Source organism: Cavia porcellus, unplaced genomic scaffold, assembly GCF_034190915.1.
Source record: "Cavia porcellus strain 051 isolate PalLab524CR breed Dunkin Hartley unplaced genomic scaffold, mCavPor4.1 scaffold_1, whole genome shotgun sequence".
In the NCBI taxonomy this organism is placed as follows: Eukaryota; Metazoa; Chordata; class Mammalia; order Rodentia; family Caviidae; genus Cavia; species Cavia porcellus.
The window spans coordinates 76,770,528-76,787,959 of record NW_026947484.1 but is presented as its reverse complement, the minus strand read 5'-3'; the positions used below and the strand labels follow the sequence as shown (position 1 = coordinate 76,787,959).

The following is a 17,432-nucleotide window of genomic DNA, read 5'->3' as shown; positions in this document are numbered from 1 at the left end:
TGAAAGGACACTTCTAGATTCACCGTCCTGCAGCAATGCTAATGCTAAGGACCCACCAACTAGTTCTTTGGAGCACCCAGCCTTCTGTAAGCCACTCAGAAGTTACAAAAGAACATGAGGCTTCAAACTCAAGACCCTTCCTTGGCCTAGCCATCTGAACTCCGGGTAAAAATACACACTCTGCACTTCACCTTGCAAAACTGTTGACATCCTCTGTACATTAACCGAGTAATATGTGGACACCTGGAGACCCAAAAGAAGCACACTGAATGTCTGTTTCTTTTTCCTGAAAAGATCCAGGTTGAATGTGACAAGAGTGGAGCTATGCAGGAGCCTATGCCTTCTTTCTGAGTTGGGCAAAGTCAAAGAAGCTAAAGAGACAGGAGGCACCATTTTTCACATATAAACTGAAATCATAAATTAAACAAAGTATGTTCACCTTCACTATAGTAAACCTAAAGTGGTGTGGCATGTACTCAAAAGATGTAATACTCAAATCCAACAGGTAGGAAAAGGTACATTTAGAAATACTAAACATCATCCACCTGGAGACAGGTGTGAACCTATTAAAACAGAGGTGTTGCTGTGAGAGCTTTGCTGATTGTCACAGTTTATATCTAGATGGCTCCCAAGGGTTTCATGCATTCGTAAATGAGGCTTTTGGATGTGCTACCACTGGCCCATTGTTAGGAGGTAGGACCTGGATGAAAGTAGGTCACTAGGGACTTGATCTGAAGTACATTCCTCCCTGGTTCTGTTCTTATCTCTGCTTCCTGGCCACCCTAACATGAGTGTTTGTCTCCTGCTACATCCCTCTGCCATGCTGTTCTGCCTTGAAGCTCGCAGATTATGGACTGAAAACATGAGCCAAAGTAAATGAAAACATACGCCAAAATAAATCCTTCCTCCTTTAAGTTGCGTAAGAAAATATTTTGTTACAGCAATAGAAAGTTAACTAATATTCCATCCTTTCCATGGCACCCATGATGCACAAGCTCACAAAGTCCAAAACAAGGGGGCCACTTGAAAATGGACTGAATCTCCAAACTGTGAGCCTCAAATAAACCGCTTGATTTAACAGATTATCTCATGTATTTTTTTTTATCTCATGTATTTTGTTATTGTGACAAAAAGCTGACTAACATGCACTCCTAGGTGTAAAACTAGAAATGAAAATAAATATAAAACACTTTAATATGAATTTCATGCCAGTGCTATTTGCAGTACATAAAAGATGAAAACAGCCCAAACATCCATCATCTGATGAGCAGATACACAAAATGTGGTACATCCATACTGTAGAAAATTACTAAGCCATAAAAAGAAATACAGTACTTACGTATGCCATAACGTGGATGAACCATAAAGCAGCAGACTAAGAGAAAGAGAAGCCATACACAAAAGGCTACATGTCATATGATTACATTTACATGAAGTATCAGGAATGGGCAAGCTTTACCAGGATGATTACCAAAGACTTAGGAAAAAGAGAATGGGGCCTGACTGCTTAATGGATATGGGGTTTCCTATCCAAACCATGAAAAGGACTTGGGACTTGGTAAAGCTGACAGCTGTACAACATTTTGTTGCAAATGCCAATGAACTGAACCTTTTAACTGGTTAATAACTATTTTATGTTAGGTGAATCTTACACCTCAATAAAAAACAAATTACTAGAAAATGAAAAACAATAAATAAAAATTTATTCTGTCAAACAGCCACAAGTTTCCATTTATCTTCAATTTCTATCTTATTCCTACTCTTATACCTGCTCTTATACAAAACATTCACAGACACACACTAGCCTGGAGCTGGAGATCAACATCTTTGGTTCCATTTGTCACTCAGAGACACTGCTATTCCAAAGGTGCCCCACAACACATCAGGAGCCATCAAGCTCTCCCTCTACCAGATCACTACCACTAGCATCCAGATCTACCATCATATGTCCCTTATCTAACAAAAGGAGAGGTCTCTTTCTAAACTCCCCTCCCTTCAGGTAACTGCCCCATCTCAGTCTTCCCTCTGTGGCAAGATTCCTAGAAGAGCTGTCCATACTCACTGCCCTGATTCTCCTTTCTCATGTACTCAGATATATGCAGTCAGGCTTTGAATCCCCCCTCCCCACCAAGGCAGCCACTCTGCAAAGTCTTCTGTCATTTCTACCTGGCAACAGTTGACTATCAATTCCAGTGCTCATCTCATTTGGCCTGTCAGCATTGTTTGGCTCTGTGATTTCACTATATTTACTTCAAATAACATCTATGCGCTGAACTCTCCAATATTCACTCTTAATAAGGATATTTCCCCTTGACTCCAGACTTCATATATCCAATTCCTACTTCACAGTCAACATAAATGACTCATGAACATCTTAAGTCTAACAAGTACAAAATTAATCTCCTAATGGCCACTACCTATGCTTCTCATGGTCATTTTTACTTCAAAAAATGGAAACTTCAATCTTCTATTTTGTTAGGTCAAAAATTACAGTGTAATCCTAATTCTTTTCTTCCTGTTGTATCCCAAACCCATCAGCCAATCGTCTTGGTTATATCTTTGAATGACATCAGAATTGAACCACCTGTCACTATCACTATGTCCCACACTAAGCCACTACCATCTTTTGCCAGAATTTCTGCCACAGCCTTCTAACCGACTTCTCTGTTTCTACATCTGCATACTATAGCCCATTCTTAAACAGCAATCAGAATGGTCTTTTAAAATCATAAGTCAAACACATCGCCCCTTACTCAAAACCCTCAAGTGGCTTTTCATCTCATGAAATAAAAGCCACAGTCCTTGCCATGGCTTATAAGGCTCTGCATGATCCAGTCCACCATCTCTCTCATCTACTGACACTTCAAGGTATTAAAAAGAAAGCAAACAGCTCTGTTTTTTTTTTTTTTAACAAGGAAAAACATCAAATAGCTGCATGGTAAAAGAAAAACTTCTCTTGAGATTCTTTGCTCCTCAACACTCTATGTTCATTTTGCTATCTTGGCAGGACCAGAGGAAAACATTGAACTTGGACTCATTTCTTTGGATGCTCAACTTACCTTTAAAGAAATTAAAGAAACATAAATTTACTAAAATAACACTTTAAAGAAAACATTAAGCCTATTTAAAACATTGTTCTTCAAATCATTTAGAAGTAACCACTTATGATATTGAGTGTACTACTTAGAAATCGTAACTTATTTATTGAAACAACCAACCAAAGAAACTCAACTTTGATAGTTAAATGGAATTAACGGTTGGCCTTTGCCAATTTCTCACATTAGATATACTAATGTCCCCATCCCCATGTGCCACATTCTATCTCTCGCTCAATGGTACTTACTAAAATAGCTAACTAGTCCCAAAAGGCTTCCCACTTTGCTAAATGCTGATGATGAGACTAAAGATCCTATGTCCCAAAAGATGACCTGTGAGTCCCCTTGTTCCAACCACTATTTCTCCCCCTATCCCATTTGCTTTGTAAAAATGTCATGATCAGGGCTGGGGATTTAGCTCAGCGGCATAAGAGCCTGCCTTGCAAGCAGGCAGTTGTGAGTTCAATCCCTGGTACCGATAAAAAGGAAAAAGACCAAAAAAAAAAAAAAAAAAAAAAAAAGTCATGATCTATGCCTCAGATAGCACATATTTACAAGTCAAAAGCTACATTAAAAAATATTAGCTAGCATTGGGGTTTTTTATTAATTTATATCTCCACAGTAATTCCAAAGTAAATACAGTACTACAGATTGTATTGCAGTTTGTCCTGGCCAGAGCCTTCATTTCTGTAGCTTGAACTCCTGACTGTTAGGGACTTAGATGGCACCAGGAACTTAAACCTGAAGCCACATCTAGAGATGTACACATCTCTAGAAAAGTAAGAAATTCTAGCAATCTTTTCTTATGAAGACTGTACCACTGGCCTTTCTCCTGGACTGGAACCCCTCTTCTTCTGACACTTCCTTTCCACCATAAATTCGAATGCCTACTCCTCTTCTGTGGATTGTTCCTCTCTACTCTAATAAATTGCCACTTACAGTTTTTCTTACTGCCCTGCTCTATTTTTATACCTTTGTCTCAAGCACCGCAGTGCTTCTAAAAATATTCCATGACTCCTTAAATAAGAAGCTTTAGCAATTTCTTCCTGCAAGTGAGTTTCATTCCTAATTTTCTATACAAACGTTTCCTTAACTGATTCATCTGCAAACTGTGTGGTGGTTCCATCAGACAACAGAGTTAGGCTTTTGACCTTTTATGCTTGTCTTCCCTTACAGGGCCAATTCACTTAAAAATGTACCAAATGCATTCACTCAGTCACTCAACCAAAAACACCAAATGGAAGTCATCAGAGGAGATAAAAGGTATATGGTATGTGTCCTCTGTCCCTAAGGGTTTTATAATCCTTACATCCAGAATGAAAGGTAGAATGAAAAAAGTGTCATGTAGGTCCACAGCACTAGGGTTAATATAAGAAGTGTGCTTGTCCACTAATGACAGTGATTAAGGAAAGGAAAGTGCAACCAGCAATGTATACTTCAGTTTCTACAGCTCAAACTCTTCAGATAATGAGTTCACAGCAATGCCTTGATTTCCAAATTCAGAACAATAAAATCTCAAAACACTGGGAAAGTGATGTTTTATTTACTGTACTAAAATAGTGACTTCCATTAATACAGAATATATAGATTATGGAAACTACTCAGTTTTCTATAGAGTCAAATTATTTAGAAAACAAACTTCTTTTATATAGTACTTGGTAAACTCTGGTAGATCACTTCTCTTCCAAGCCATTCACTCCACTATCCTGATTTCTATCTATGCCTCAACTGTGTTCATGTCTCATTTTCCTAAATAAAATGATGATGTATAAATATGAAGAATTTATAAACAGCATCTGGAAGCACAGGAGCCATAAAAGATCTGCCTATCATCACAGCATAGATGCTGCGGAGAAGGTTAAAACTGAAGTTGAGAAATTGTGTATTTCAAAGTGCTTTGGTTCATTAAACATTCATTTTTATTTTAAAGCCTTTATATCAGAGTTATCTGCATTGCTACTGCATAAACTCCAAGATCTACTGTATTAAAAAATGTTTTATTATGTTATTTTACTTTCCTGCAGAAGATAAATATACTTTCAATCTTTAAATGAAAATCTTTGAAAAACAAGTGTTTATTACACAGATATTCAACACACACACACACACACACACACACACACACACACACACACACACGCACACACGAACTTAAACCATATTCTGAGCTGGACACTACAGTTCCCTATAAGCCCTTTACTCAGGAGGCAAAGGAAGGACGATCACTGTGAGTTTGAGGCCAGCTTGTGCTACATAGTGAATTCAAGGCCAGCCTGAACTGCACAGAGAGACTCTTGTCTCAAAAAAAAAAAAAAAAAAAAAAAAACCACATTCTGGGGGCTAGAGATATAACTCAGCAGTACAATGCTTGGCATGTATAAGACCTGGATTTGATCTCTGTAACTGGGGAGAAAAAGTGATCCTATATTTCCCTCTGATTGTCCAGAAAATACATTTTCAGCTTTTGAATGAGAGTGTTTCTAATTATCACAGCAGTTATCCATAAAGGGAAAAAAATCATTGTAAGAATTAAGCAAGTCAGGTATAGTGGTATATGCCTACAACCCCATCTACTCAGGAAATTGAAGCAGGAAGATTCTAAATTCAAGCCCAATCTGGGAAATTTAGTCTTGTCTTAAAAACAAAAATGTTTAGAGATGTAGCTCAGTCATAGAGCACCTGTGTAGCACCCGCGGAACCCTGTGTTCAGTCCTCATTAACACACACACGCCTGCACACACACACACACACACACACACACACACACACACTGACACAACGAAAATAGAGACTCTTCTATAGCTAAATACTGTGAAGCACACTTGTCTAAGTTTTACACATAATAGACTTTCTACCAGCTCCTAAGAGAGAAGCAGTCCAATGGGGCTGGTGACACAGTGCGGGACAGGCACTCACTCCCAACTCTAAAGCAATCTGTAAACACCTACCGCTTGCTTTGGCTTCCGAGTAAGACGGGCTGTCCTCAAAAGTGAAGATCTGGGACATGCTCTGGCCCAGGTAGGAGGGAGGCCCATAGTAAGAATGCATCCTGTACTGGGAACTCATCGCATGGCGGTTCTCCGAGCTTTTCATCTGTGAAAGAAAAAAAGAAGGAACACACTGAAACCAAAGCTGCATTTAACAATTATTACCACCCCCTCAAAAAACACCCCAGGCTGGTGCACCCTCATATCTCTTACATTCTGGAATACCCTTGAAAGCATCTCTAAATTCCCTCCTGCTGGATGATGCTCAACAAGTACTGAAAAGAACAATGTAGTGGAGATGGGAGAGCAGTGCTGGGGAGTTAACGAAATCCACTGTAACACTGCCGAGGCTACTGGACCTCTGCATGTATTTCTCAGGTGTGAAACTGGCACTTGACCTTTGTTACCATATACTGTTCATATAAGATGGCTAGCAAATAAAACACTGTAAACAACATGCAGAGCATGCATGGGGTAAGACAGCAGTCACTGGTGTGATGGTGTGCTGCTCCTGTCACTCAGCATCTCTTCCTACATCCTTCTGTGCTTTTCCTTTAGCAGGGGACTGAGGTCCAGGATCTAGATTCTGGAGGTGATTTGGACTCAGCTAGAGGGTAGAGATGGGAAAGGCACAGAGAGGCGCAAGCCCTTCCTCCAGCAGCTGTGGAATGAGGACCTGATAATCTCTGGATCAGACCCTGCCTTTGGGACCCGATGCAGCTTTTACATAAGCAGCAGTTCTGGAGCTTCCTGACCTCTCATTCAAAGCTCAGGAGATGTGACCTGGTGGCTCAGAAGGGGCTACCCACTTTGAATTTCCCAGATCTTCTGATGAGTTTGGAAGGGCTACTTCCATAATCATTTAAAATCATTTCCTGCACAGATCCTAATGGTATAGATATTAAGCACTGGACTCATAATTGTATCCTCATATCAAGAACACAGCTGGACTTTATTTATACCACTATTTCACATTAAATTTTGATGGATTCCACTTGTTCTTCACAGTACTGGTGTTAGAACCCAGAACCCTGTGTACACTAGGCAAGCACTCCACTGCTTCTACCTCTGTCCATGTGAATGGTATTAACCTTTTAAAAATAAATCCTTCAAATAGAATGTCCAAAATAAAACAATTACGATCAGAACTAAGAAATAATTTCAAAATCATATTTTCGGTTCAAATGTTTAGAATGCTACTTTGATAAAGAATCATTGGGCGCTTTGACAGAACCATTTGATAGATTACTTCCTATACTATCCAGAACCTGGCAGGCAAAACTAAGTAAGAAGCTTCCTTAATAATTTTTATGAGACAACAACTGCCCAAGTAACCCCAGCCCAAATGTACTTTGAATACTATGGCATTGGTTGGTGGAAAAGAATTTCTGATTTTCATGACCCTTTGAGATGCTTAAGAGGATTTTTGTGATCCTCCCAGCTCAAGTTCATGCTCTGAGGAGTGCACTCTTGCCCCAAGGGGAACCAAAGACAACTTTACTACATGTGGCAATTTCCTTTCAAGTGAGGTTTTCCTGGGCAAGTTCCCTTTATCCTTTCTACTTTTTCAAAACATATACAATAACATCTCTTCTTGATGAATCACTCGGTTCTCTTTTCTACCATCATATAAATCGTTACTAAACAAGAAGTCAAGTCAGCTGCACTTGGAAAATAGCCAGAGGAAAAGAACTGGCACCCACCCACTCGAGGGAGCTCAAGTCTGGAGGTCCATTAGGGAGCCATGAAACCATTAACAGGGAGAATAATCAATAGTAGCAGTTTACCACACAGAGCAGCACCCAGTTATCAATTAAACTGGCATTTCCCAGCGTCCCTTAATGGGCACACAAATGGCCTGGGGATTTGCCAAATGCAGATTCTGATGCAGTAAACCTGGAATCTGACAAGCTTCCCAGAGAGGATGATTCTGCTGGTCCTCAGATTTGTTCTGGTGACAACAAGCTGAAATAATTGATCGTTTCACACTTAGGAGCCCAAGACCAAAGGAGGATCAGCTTAAAAAAAAAATCAACTTGTTTTAGCATTACAACCTTCAGTTTCCAATGGGTGCAAAGGGTAGAAGCTTATATAAACAGCAGAATTCCCTTTTCATCACTTTTCTTTTTATATCTGTAAATTTTTCCAGAACTCAAAATTTTTTCAAGGCTTGCTGCCATGTGTTAGTGCCGTAATGGTTACAACAAACTCAAGCTCACTTTGAAAGGAAGAGCCAGTTCTACCTCCAGAGACTGCCCTCAAGTCAGTTATGCAGTTTGGGGAATGAGCCCTAGACTAGTAGGCAAAGGGCAGGCTGTTAGGTGCAAAGGCCCTAATATAAGCCATAGGGCCGGTCTACTCTGGGTGCCAAGCTATTGTTCCTCAGGTCTGGCAAAATCTACAAGTCAGTTCCTCAAGGAAAATGCTTTCCACTTTTCCCTATGTACAAAAAACAGACAAAACTTGAGCCTGTAGGCTCTGCAAAACACTTTATTTTACTATGAAAGTTCATACAAATTTTCTTTTCAGAGTATTTGACAAATGTCTGCTGTGACTCCACAGCAAGGTCAGCAGAGTCTACAAATTGTCAAAGAATAAGTATTTTAGGCTTTACAAATCATAGCTCTCTTGGCAATTGCAAATGAATGATCATGGCTGCGTTCCAATAAAACTTTATGCAAATGTACACTGGTTCTCAACTTCTGACTCCTATTGCAATAAATGAAAGGGGCATCCAAGCACTCAGGCATGGATGCTAGCTCCAGTAAAATCTGGCTCAACTGGTCTGAGATGTGTTATGGGTCTTTGCAGAACTCCTCAGGCAATTCTAGCATCCCCACAATTGGGAACCAGTACCTAAACCAATGACATATCCCCAACATACTTCAGAATCCCAACATCTGTTGTATTAACTAAAGAATACAAAAGGTCAAGTACGACAAAAAGACTGGTCAACTGCTGCCAATTCCAAAATTATTCAGATAAATGGTGGCACTCGCTTTAACAAAAGCTTACTGGAAAGTAAGCACAATTTCAAATGCATGCGTATGTTCATTCCCCATCTTCTTTTTCTACGTTTATAGAAAGCATCAAATAATAAGCTTTATTTGGAACTAGGAAATGAGTTACTTGGTCTTAATATTCAATTTCCCCAGTGAGTAATACCCAGGAACACTGAGCTCCTAAAAACTTCCAGCAAAACACAAAGAAGATACAGAAGGTCAGGCTCCATTTGATTATTAAAATTTGAACTTCTCGAGGTCAACAATCACTTCAGCTACATCGAACTCCAAGAATAATCCACAAATAAGCACTCCCATTACAGAAGAGTAATCTCAAGTGTTTCCCAGACATAGGAAGTTAAAAAGGAACTGCAACACACCCACGAACTGTGATTTTACACTCCAAATCAGTTCCTGATCCCTTCTAACCTTAAAAAAAATTTCACAACCCTGCTACCTTTGGCTTAAACAAAATGAGTAAGTAACAAAATCTTTGAAATTGGTCGTGTTACCTTAAACCAGTAGCTCAAACTGTGTGAGCGTACACAACACTTTGGGTGTCTGGAGACATTTTGAATTGTCACACTTGGTAGGGGGAGGGGATACTACTGGCATGGCTGGCAACTGGTAAAGGCAGACAGGCTGCTGGACAGAGGGCAGTGCTCAGCACAATAAAAAATTATCCAGCCCCACACTTCCACAGGACCAAAGCTGAGGAGCCCTGCTTTAACCTAATGCCCCAGTGGCTCCTAGCACAGTTGCACTCAGGAACAGGTGTGTTAACAAATTAGAGAACTGTTCAGCATTCCTAAGGAACGTTTTCTCCCTTTATGTAATACTACTTTGTTTCTTCTCAAGGTTTTACTTTTTATTCCTTTAAATAAGTAAACCAAGTAAAAAACCTAAAAACCAGAGATTCCAGTGAATTTTGGTGACTATCACTATTAGTGTATCGTAGCTGATAAGAAGATTATTAAGCAAGCCTCTCACTTATCAGCCTCAGTCTCTGAACCAGAGTATGAGCCACAGATAGGAAGCAGCCTGGTAAAAACACAGATGCTGCTACTATTAACCCCAGAGTTTGAAATCTAACAGCCCAGAGTTTTGTTTTATTAAACTGTTGAGAACAGCATTGCAATAAATATGAACCATAGGCCTCCTTTCATAAACCTTAGCCACCCTATTTTATAGTAACGATAATATCCCAGCAAAATATACAAATCTTTGGACTCATTTCTCTTTTAAAAAATATCTACGTAGTATTCACTAATTCTGTATTAAGACTTTAGGTAGACTTTTTAATCTTGCATTGAATTGACTACTTTTTCAAGTGAACAGCTAAAAGGAATTCCTGAAGGCCAAATTATCCTGTGGTTCATAACCATATGAAATGTAGCTATGTTGAACTGGTGTTAATGTAAGAAAGGGACCTGTCTTCCCGAGAAGATTTCTCTACAGGAGCAAAGATTCCCTGGGCACTGCAAAGTGGCTAACAGTCTTTTTAAATTGAAAAAGCCACATTTGAGGTGAACCTCTGGTTTTCTGATCAGAAACTTTTTCTAAAAAGCAGCAGAATTGTACACAGACTAGAAGTCCAGGTCTCTAGACACACTGTGAAAAAAGCCAGTGCTAGGTTTTGCCTTCATTAAATGATTTCTTTGGCTTTAACAGAAGCTTCTTTACAAACCATCTGAAATGAGATGCCTCATTCCAACAGAAGCCATCCTGGCCTGCAGACCTTCCTAGGGATGGGTTGGTTTGTCACCAGAAAGTCCCCATCTCCTACTGAAATGTGAATGTCACTTTTTCTCTGGAACTTCACAAGTCCTGGCTGGAAATAATTATTTTTACTACACAGGCTAAAAGTGAGTGCTATTATGCACACATTTCAGAGAATACTGAAGCCCCAAGGACCCAAGGCTGAGTCACATGGTACAGGCGGATTCCCCACAGCTACAGTGCCTGGATCTCTGCTTTCTTTTCCCATTCTCTCCTCTACGGATTAGTTACCTCTCTTCTGATTTTGTGCCTTCCCTCACTGTGCTGACCTCTTGTCCTCTCAGGTCATCAGGCTGTGGAAAGCCCAACAGGAAAGAAAAAAAAAGGAGAAAAGGACAGGAGAAGCCCTTTTGAGGGATTCTCACAGAGCCCAGGGACTGCTTCCTGCCCGAAGGAAGGCTGGGATGTGTCACCTTCACTCAGATGCTGAAAACCTAGGAGGGCTTGTTCAAACACGGGAAGGATGCCATTTCTCCAGTAGGGGTAGGGGAGGAAAGCAGGAAGGAGACAGGAGAAAGAAATGCTTAGGCAGGATGGCAGGAAGCAAATAATTTAAAATTGATGCATCTAAAGCTGCCCTAAGTTGACAAAATGTGATCAAAATATACACTGAGTGTTTAAATTTAAAAATGTATTATTGTAAAAGACATAGTGCTTTTAATTCCCTTCAAAACATTCCCCCATAACTTCAAATGCACTTATCCAATGTCCTTGCCATTTTCTGAAGCAGTTAGGGAAGTTCTCTTGCGTGTTCACATGAATTGTGATCAAAACTACAATGAATGCCACTGCCAAGTGTCACCCATCTGAAAGATGGCTTATAAAAACATTAGAGGTCTTCCAGAACTGTTACAGAAAGAAGCACGAATGATGAGACAGGTAAGTGTGCTCAGAGTGTATGTGTGGGTATGGGGGTGGGTTTTAAGGAGTACTAATGATACTTTTACTGTAGTAATTATTTAAACCATTCATATTTTTATCCTAGCCCACAAACCCCAACTTCCTCAAAGCCTTAGAAAGCCTGTAACACATGCAAAAACAAAAGTAAGCCTGTGTGGATATGGCTTTCCAAGAAAAACTGCAGGAAAACAGCTACATTTCAAGTTTGGACTAATACCAGACTAGATTAAAAATTATAAATATATATATATATATATATATATATATATATATATATGATGTACCACAGAAAAATAAACAAGTAATCTGTTAAGACGCAAAACTGGCCATGAAAATCTAAAGCAAGCCATCGCCCATTTCCTAGAAATCCTGGAAAAAGCAGCAAGCAGATTCACATCTGTCAATAAACCTTAAAGAACAGGCACACATAGGACACTGGATTGTGCTTGGGCCTATAAATAGTCAACCATGCTTATCCTCATCAAAAAAGCTATTAAGCTATGAGTATACTACATTTTAAACTCTCCCATGAATGTTTTAAACTATTTTGCTTAGTTGTTTTTACCATCTGCGTTAGTCGGTTAGTCACAGAACTATTTACTTCTCACAGAATTAGGTTGTTCAAATGCAGTACTGCTACTCCTTACCGGGTCCTGAAATAATTCAGTTTGCAATGAATCAATTAAATGGTATTAAATTCAACTGTGGTGGCATGCACCTGTATCCCTGCACTTTGGAGGATGAGGCAGGAGGATCACCTGAATCCAGGAGTTGGAGACAAGTCTGGTTAATGCAGCCGTACCCTGACTCACTGAAAATCAATACAATGCTTTCTTTCACATGTGGACTCCAAAACAAACAAAAAAGGAGACAGATGACATGAAAATAAAAGGAGAACATATCAGAGAAAACAAGAGGGAAGGGAAGTAAAGGAAAGGGCGTTGACAGGCATAAAAGTGATCTGTGTGTATTATCCATATACATGAATCTGCCCAAATGAAATCCATGAGCCTGTACAATCAATATGCATCAATATAAGTATGGAAAAGAATGGCAGGACGTGCCATAGAAGAAAACAGAAAACATGAGGATTCACTGCGTGCTCATGTGATGGGCAGGGCCTGTTTCCCAGGACTGTGCATTTCACATGTGTATGTGCAAGGAAATACAAATTGGAAGAGTTTCTTAGATGGGTCTCAGTCTAACCAAATGTCTGAGAAACAATGATGTCTGAATCAGGTAGAGGAAAGTGCCTACCATTAAAAATAAGTACCTAGTGAGAAACCGCCAAATTATTTAAATGTTTTCTTTTCTTGAAATGTGAAAGACCTTGGTGCATTTCAGGGCTTCATAAAAGAGAGACTGCAAGCCAACCAGTCTAAAATGGTCTTGGGCTGTAACTAGCTCAGGGCTTTCTTCAACTTTAGTCTATGTAGAATCTTCCAGTTCCCGGGTCAGAAACTTACATTGTTTGAGTCACAATCCCAAATTCAGACCCTGACTTCTCAGCTGAACTCATGACAGCCAAACATAAATGCAAGTATCATTTACAAAGAAATCTACAGGAAACAGTGCTATAGTTTAAAAATCTGGTTATTGTTCTGACATGGAACTCTCCCCCACGTGTCAAATCTCTGAATATATTATATAGAAATTCCTAAAATAAGTGAAACAAGCTTAGAGTAGTTACATTCTTAATTTTCCTGAGAAACTAGTTTATTAAATACAGAAGTAAAGAAATTTCAGAAGAAGAAAATAAGCATTTATTGAGAGAGGTAGACACTTGTCCTAGTAGTCACTGAGTTCATTACCATATTATCAAAATAGGGAGAAACTGCTCAGAAAGATCAAATAACTTGATTTTATTCCCAAACGCATCTTATGGAGAAGGCAAAATTCAAAACAAGTCACCTAGAAGTCCCTTTAGTAAGCTAAATCACTTTACTAATTTGAATGAAGATATCTGTTCATTATAAAGAACTACTCAGTGCCTTTGGCTTTTAACAAGTCTGCATGTTTTTTCAACTTTCAGGACAAGGAAGAAATTGGGGGGGGTCTTAAAATGAGGAGTCCATAACCATAGGAACTTTTATTTTAGAACTGAATGCATCAGAGGCATTCATATCTGTGCCCACCTTGATGGACAAACTTAATTAACCTTTGCTACTCTGTTCCAACCTACTGTTTTAGACAAAACTAGTGACCCAGAAACAATATCTTACCATCAGAATCTCCGCTGCTGAGACACCAAGAGAGATGGCCCTATCAGCAGTATCGGGAAATAAGCCACTTGGATTAGCTGCTCTAAGAAATATGGATTCTATTCATGTCACACATGAGCTGTCAGAAACATTAGGATACTTTTAGCATAAATCAGCAGTGTGATGGGTGTCTTATGAGTACTGAGCATGACTGACTGTCTGGAGGGCAAGGGGAGCCTGTCTGGGGCCACCTCTCACATGGAAGCATGCATATCTCATGTCCTTCCCCAAGCTGATTAAAGATTCCAGTGCAGACTGATGACCACTGGTGGGCACACCCAATACGTGGGCAGCATAATACCCCTCCTACTCCAAAAGAATCATAAAATGAAGCCACCTCAATGTAGTCAACACAAGAACTATCAAATGTTTCGGTAGAGTACCCAGAAGTGTGTGTGTGTGTGTCACACACACGCATGTATGAGAAGACAGAGTCCCCATGCTTAGTGACCCTCCAGTTTTCAGGCTTCCTACAAAGATGACAAGCAAAGCACTCCCCTACAAGGAAGGAAAGGCAGAGGCAGCACAGCAGGAAGCTGTCCCTGCAGTCAGGCAAGTGCTAGCTCAGTCTCCAGCTCCCCCTGCCAGCTCCTAAGACTGGCTAGTGATTCAGCTCCCTGCACTTTTGTCCTCACGGGCACAGAGGCTGATAACCCACCTAGGGCATGCTGAGCGAGAGGGCCCTGCACCAGCCAGCTGCCCAGCACCCCTGGCTTGCTCTTTCCCCTTCACCTTGTGGGCAGTCACCTCCAAAGATGCCTCTTCTTAACTGGCTACTAAATAACTCAAACAAAAATTCCCTTCTCATTATATAATTCAAAAATTATTTCAAGTACATATGCATTTTGTTTGATATTTGAAAGAAAAATTTGTTCTGATATTTTGTTACTTTTCGAATTTAAAAATTTGAAAAAGCAAATCAAAATCCTATACTGCCACTATTAATACATGTACACACACACACACACACACACACACACACACGGAAAAGGCAGAAGTTCCAGTTCTTACATTTTTGATTTTACACTAACATTCTGATCACATAGTCCCAGTATAGACTGATCAAAACTGGAAATTGAAAAAAAAAGTGTAAAAAATAAAATGAGAAGTTAACACATACCTTTCTCCTTCCCCCTACCCTCCAGCTCCTCATAAATTCTCCTCTGGGAGCTGAGGGTCTCAAGGGTGCTGTCCAAAGGGCCATGCTACATACACAGGGAGGGAGCACTGAAAGTGCCTCATCTAGGTGTAAGGAATAAAAGGTGTGCATCGCTAGAGGATTTTAAAATAATAAAACCCACCAAAAGTCAATCTGTTTTTCTCTGTCATCATGACTGACAATTCTAAACGACAGCAGTGATAAACCACCTCCCCACCTTGTCTCAGTACTCTTGCCACTACAGAGCCCATTTTTCCATAAGGGACCAGTGCTTTCCTCAGGAAAGTTCCAGACTCTGTCACACGATGCACACAACTGTCTGGGTTGTCTTGGTTCTCCTCTCTCGTGCTCTCCATCATGTGCCTGTACCCTCCTAAGCCCTAGCATAGTGCCAGGCCCAGAGCCAGCACTAGGTTAAGAATGACCAATGACAACAATAAGGATTTTTTAAATATTCACATTCTGTAGTACAGTGGAAAGTTTTTTTTAACCCTGTTCTTATTTGCCTCTCATACTTCTATAGTATTAAAAAAAAGAAGCAGGGCAAACCTGTCTCTTATGCATTCCTTTCATTCCTATCTTTATTCAAATAATGAGACTATATTTTCACTTAACAGACCATAGAAATGTTGACTCCCAAGAAATTTGCAATTCACTCATCCATGTACTTAAACATTCTGAAAAACAACTAACTTCATACTATATTCAAATTATTTATGAGGGAGAAAAAATTAAACATAGAGCTCAGAGACACACACAGCTTCCCTGGCATGCTCAAGGCTGAGTTCAGTCCTGGGCACCATGAATGGAAGGAAAGAAAGGAGAAGACAGGGTGAAAAAAATATAAATAGCTATGATTCTGGCCATCCAAACCTGAAAGTTTTCCAAAACTGTGTTTAATTATCTTATCTGGTAGCACATTACAGAATTCCCAAATGACCGTACTATTTATTAACCTGGTGTCACAGTGTCAGAGCACAGGAAATGTAACAAAACGGCAGAAGCCACCTGGTGATAGATACTTCTTTCCGTTTCCAATTCAACTGTGGCACGGTGGCTGCAGTACAGCAGCCTCCACACAACTGAACTCTTCACAGGAGTTTCCAACTGTGGCCATCAAAGTGAATCTGCATAACAATGGAAATGAACTCCGAGGACAGACCAGGAATTACTCAGGTCTGCCTGCGCTCCATGCTGCCTGGATTTCCTGGGATGGTAACTGGACTGCCTCAGCTAAGCTTAACTCTTTATTCTACCTGGGCCTAAAGCAAGAGTTGCTTATTTTCCAGTGTTCAGGTTTTCAGAGACCAATTCAACTTTCTTCTGGATTCAGATGTTTTTAAACAAAATACTCTGCAAAAATGTCCCTCCCAAACCTGCCACAGTTATAATGTATTCCTCAGCCCCACCTCATACCATCTGTTTGGACTTGTGTCTGAAATGTCCACCACCCTTGTCCCCTAACTTTGGCTCCAGACAAAAGAGCCACAAGACAGTGACATGCCTGCCCACTCCTGTTATCTAAGCTGCATAATCCTCTGAGAACACACATTAGAACAGGATCCAGTTGCAGGAAGAAAACTGTCAGGATCGACGTGCTTCGATGAAATGACTGCTATCTAGAAACTGCAAATTTAAAATTATTAGAATCACTGAGTTTATAAAAGTGATCAGATACACATACACCGCACCATAGCAATGGGACGTGTATGAAAGAAATCCTTCAGTCATCAAGAGAAATTAATGTCTCTGTACTACTCTGTAAGAAACCAAATTATGAGCCAGCCGTGGTGGCTCAGGCCTGTAATCTCAGGACTGAGGAGGCTGAGGCAGGAGGATCATTGCAAATTCGAGACCAGCCTAGGCTGCAAAGTAAGCTCAAGGCCAGCCTGAACTGCATACCAAGACCCTGTTTCAAAAAGACAAAAAAAAAAAAAGAGAAAGAAACCAAATTATTAATACTAGTCCAAGGAAATCCTATGTGCTTTCAAAGGGAGCCTTATGAGCAGGCACAGCGGCATGCTCCAAAGGCTGATGGAGGAGGTGCACTTGCATTCAAGAGTTGGAGACTACCCTGGGTACATATCAATAAAAAGTAGAATCCAGGCTACTGTCAAGAATGTGGGCCATGGATGGAGAGGCAGCCTTACAAGACTGTAGAGAGAGCACAACTGGCCAAGTGAGAAGGCTCAGGTCCAGTCCCTCAGGCAAGTCACTTCCACTTCCTCTCCAGGAACTGAGGGAACCAG

At 40.2% G+C, this 17,432-nt stretch overlaps 1 protein-coding gene across 1 annotated transcript in view; it reads right to left on the bottom strand.

The window, feature by feature from the left end:
* The window catches only part of Dmrt1 (doublesex and mab-3 related transcription factor 1), a 105,158-nt gene that overhangs the window by 39,501 nt on the left and 48,225 nt on the right, over positions 1 to 17,432 (bottom strand). The window contains exon 4 of the mRNA XM_023566073.2: positions 6,044 to 6,188. Coding sequence (XP_023421841.1) covers positions 6,044 to 6,188 — 145 coding nt within the window. The remainder of the gene's footprint in view (positions 1 to 6,043; positions 6,189 to 17,432) is intronic.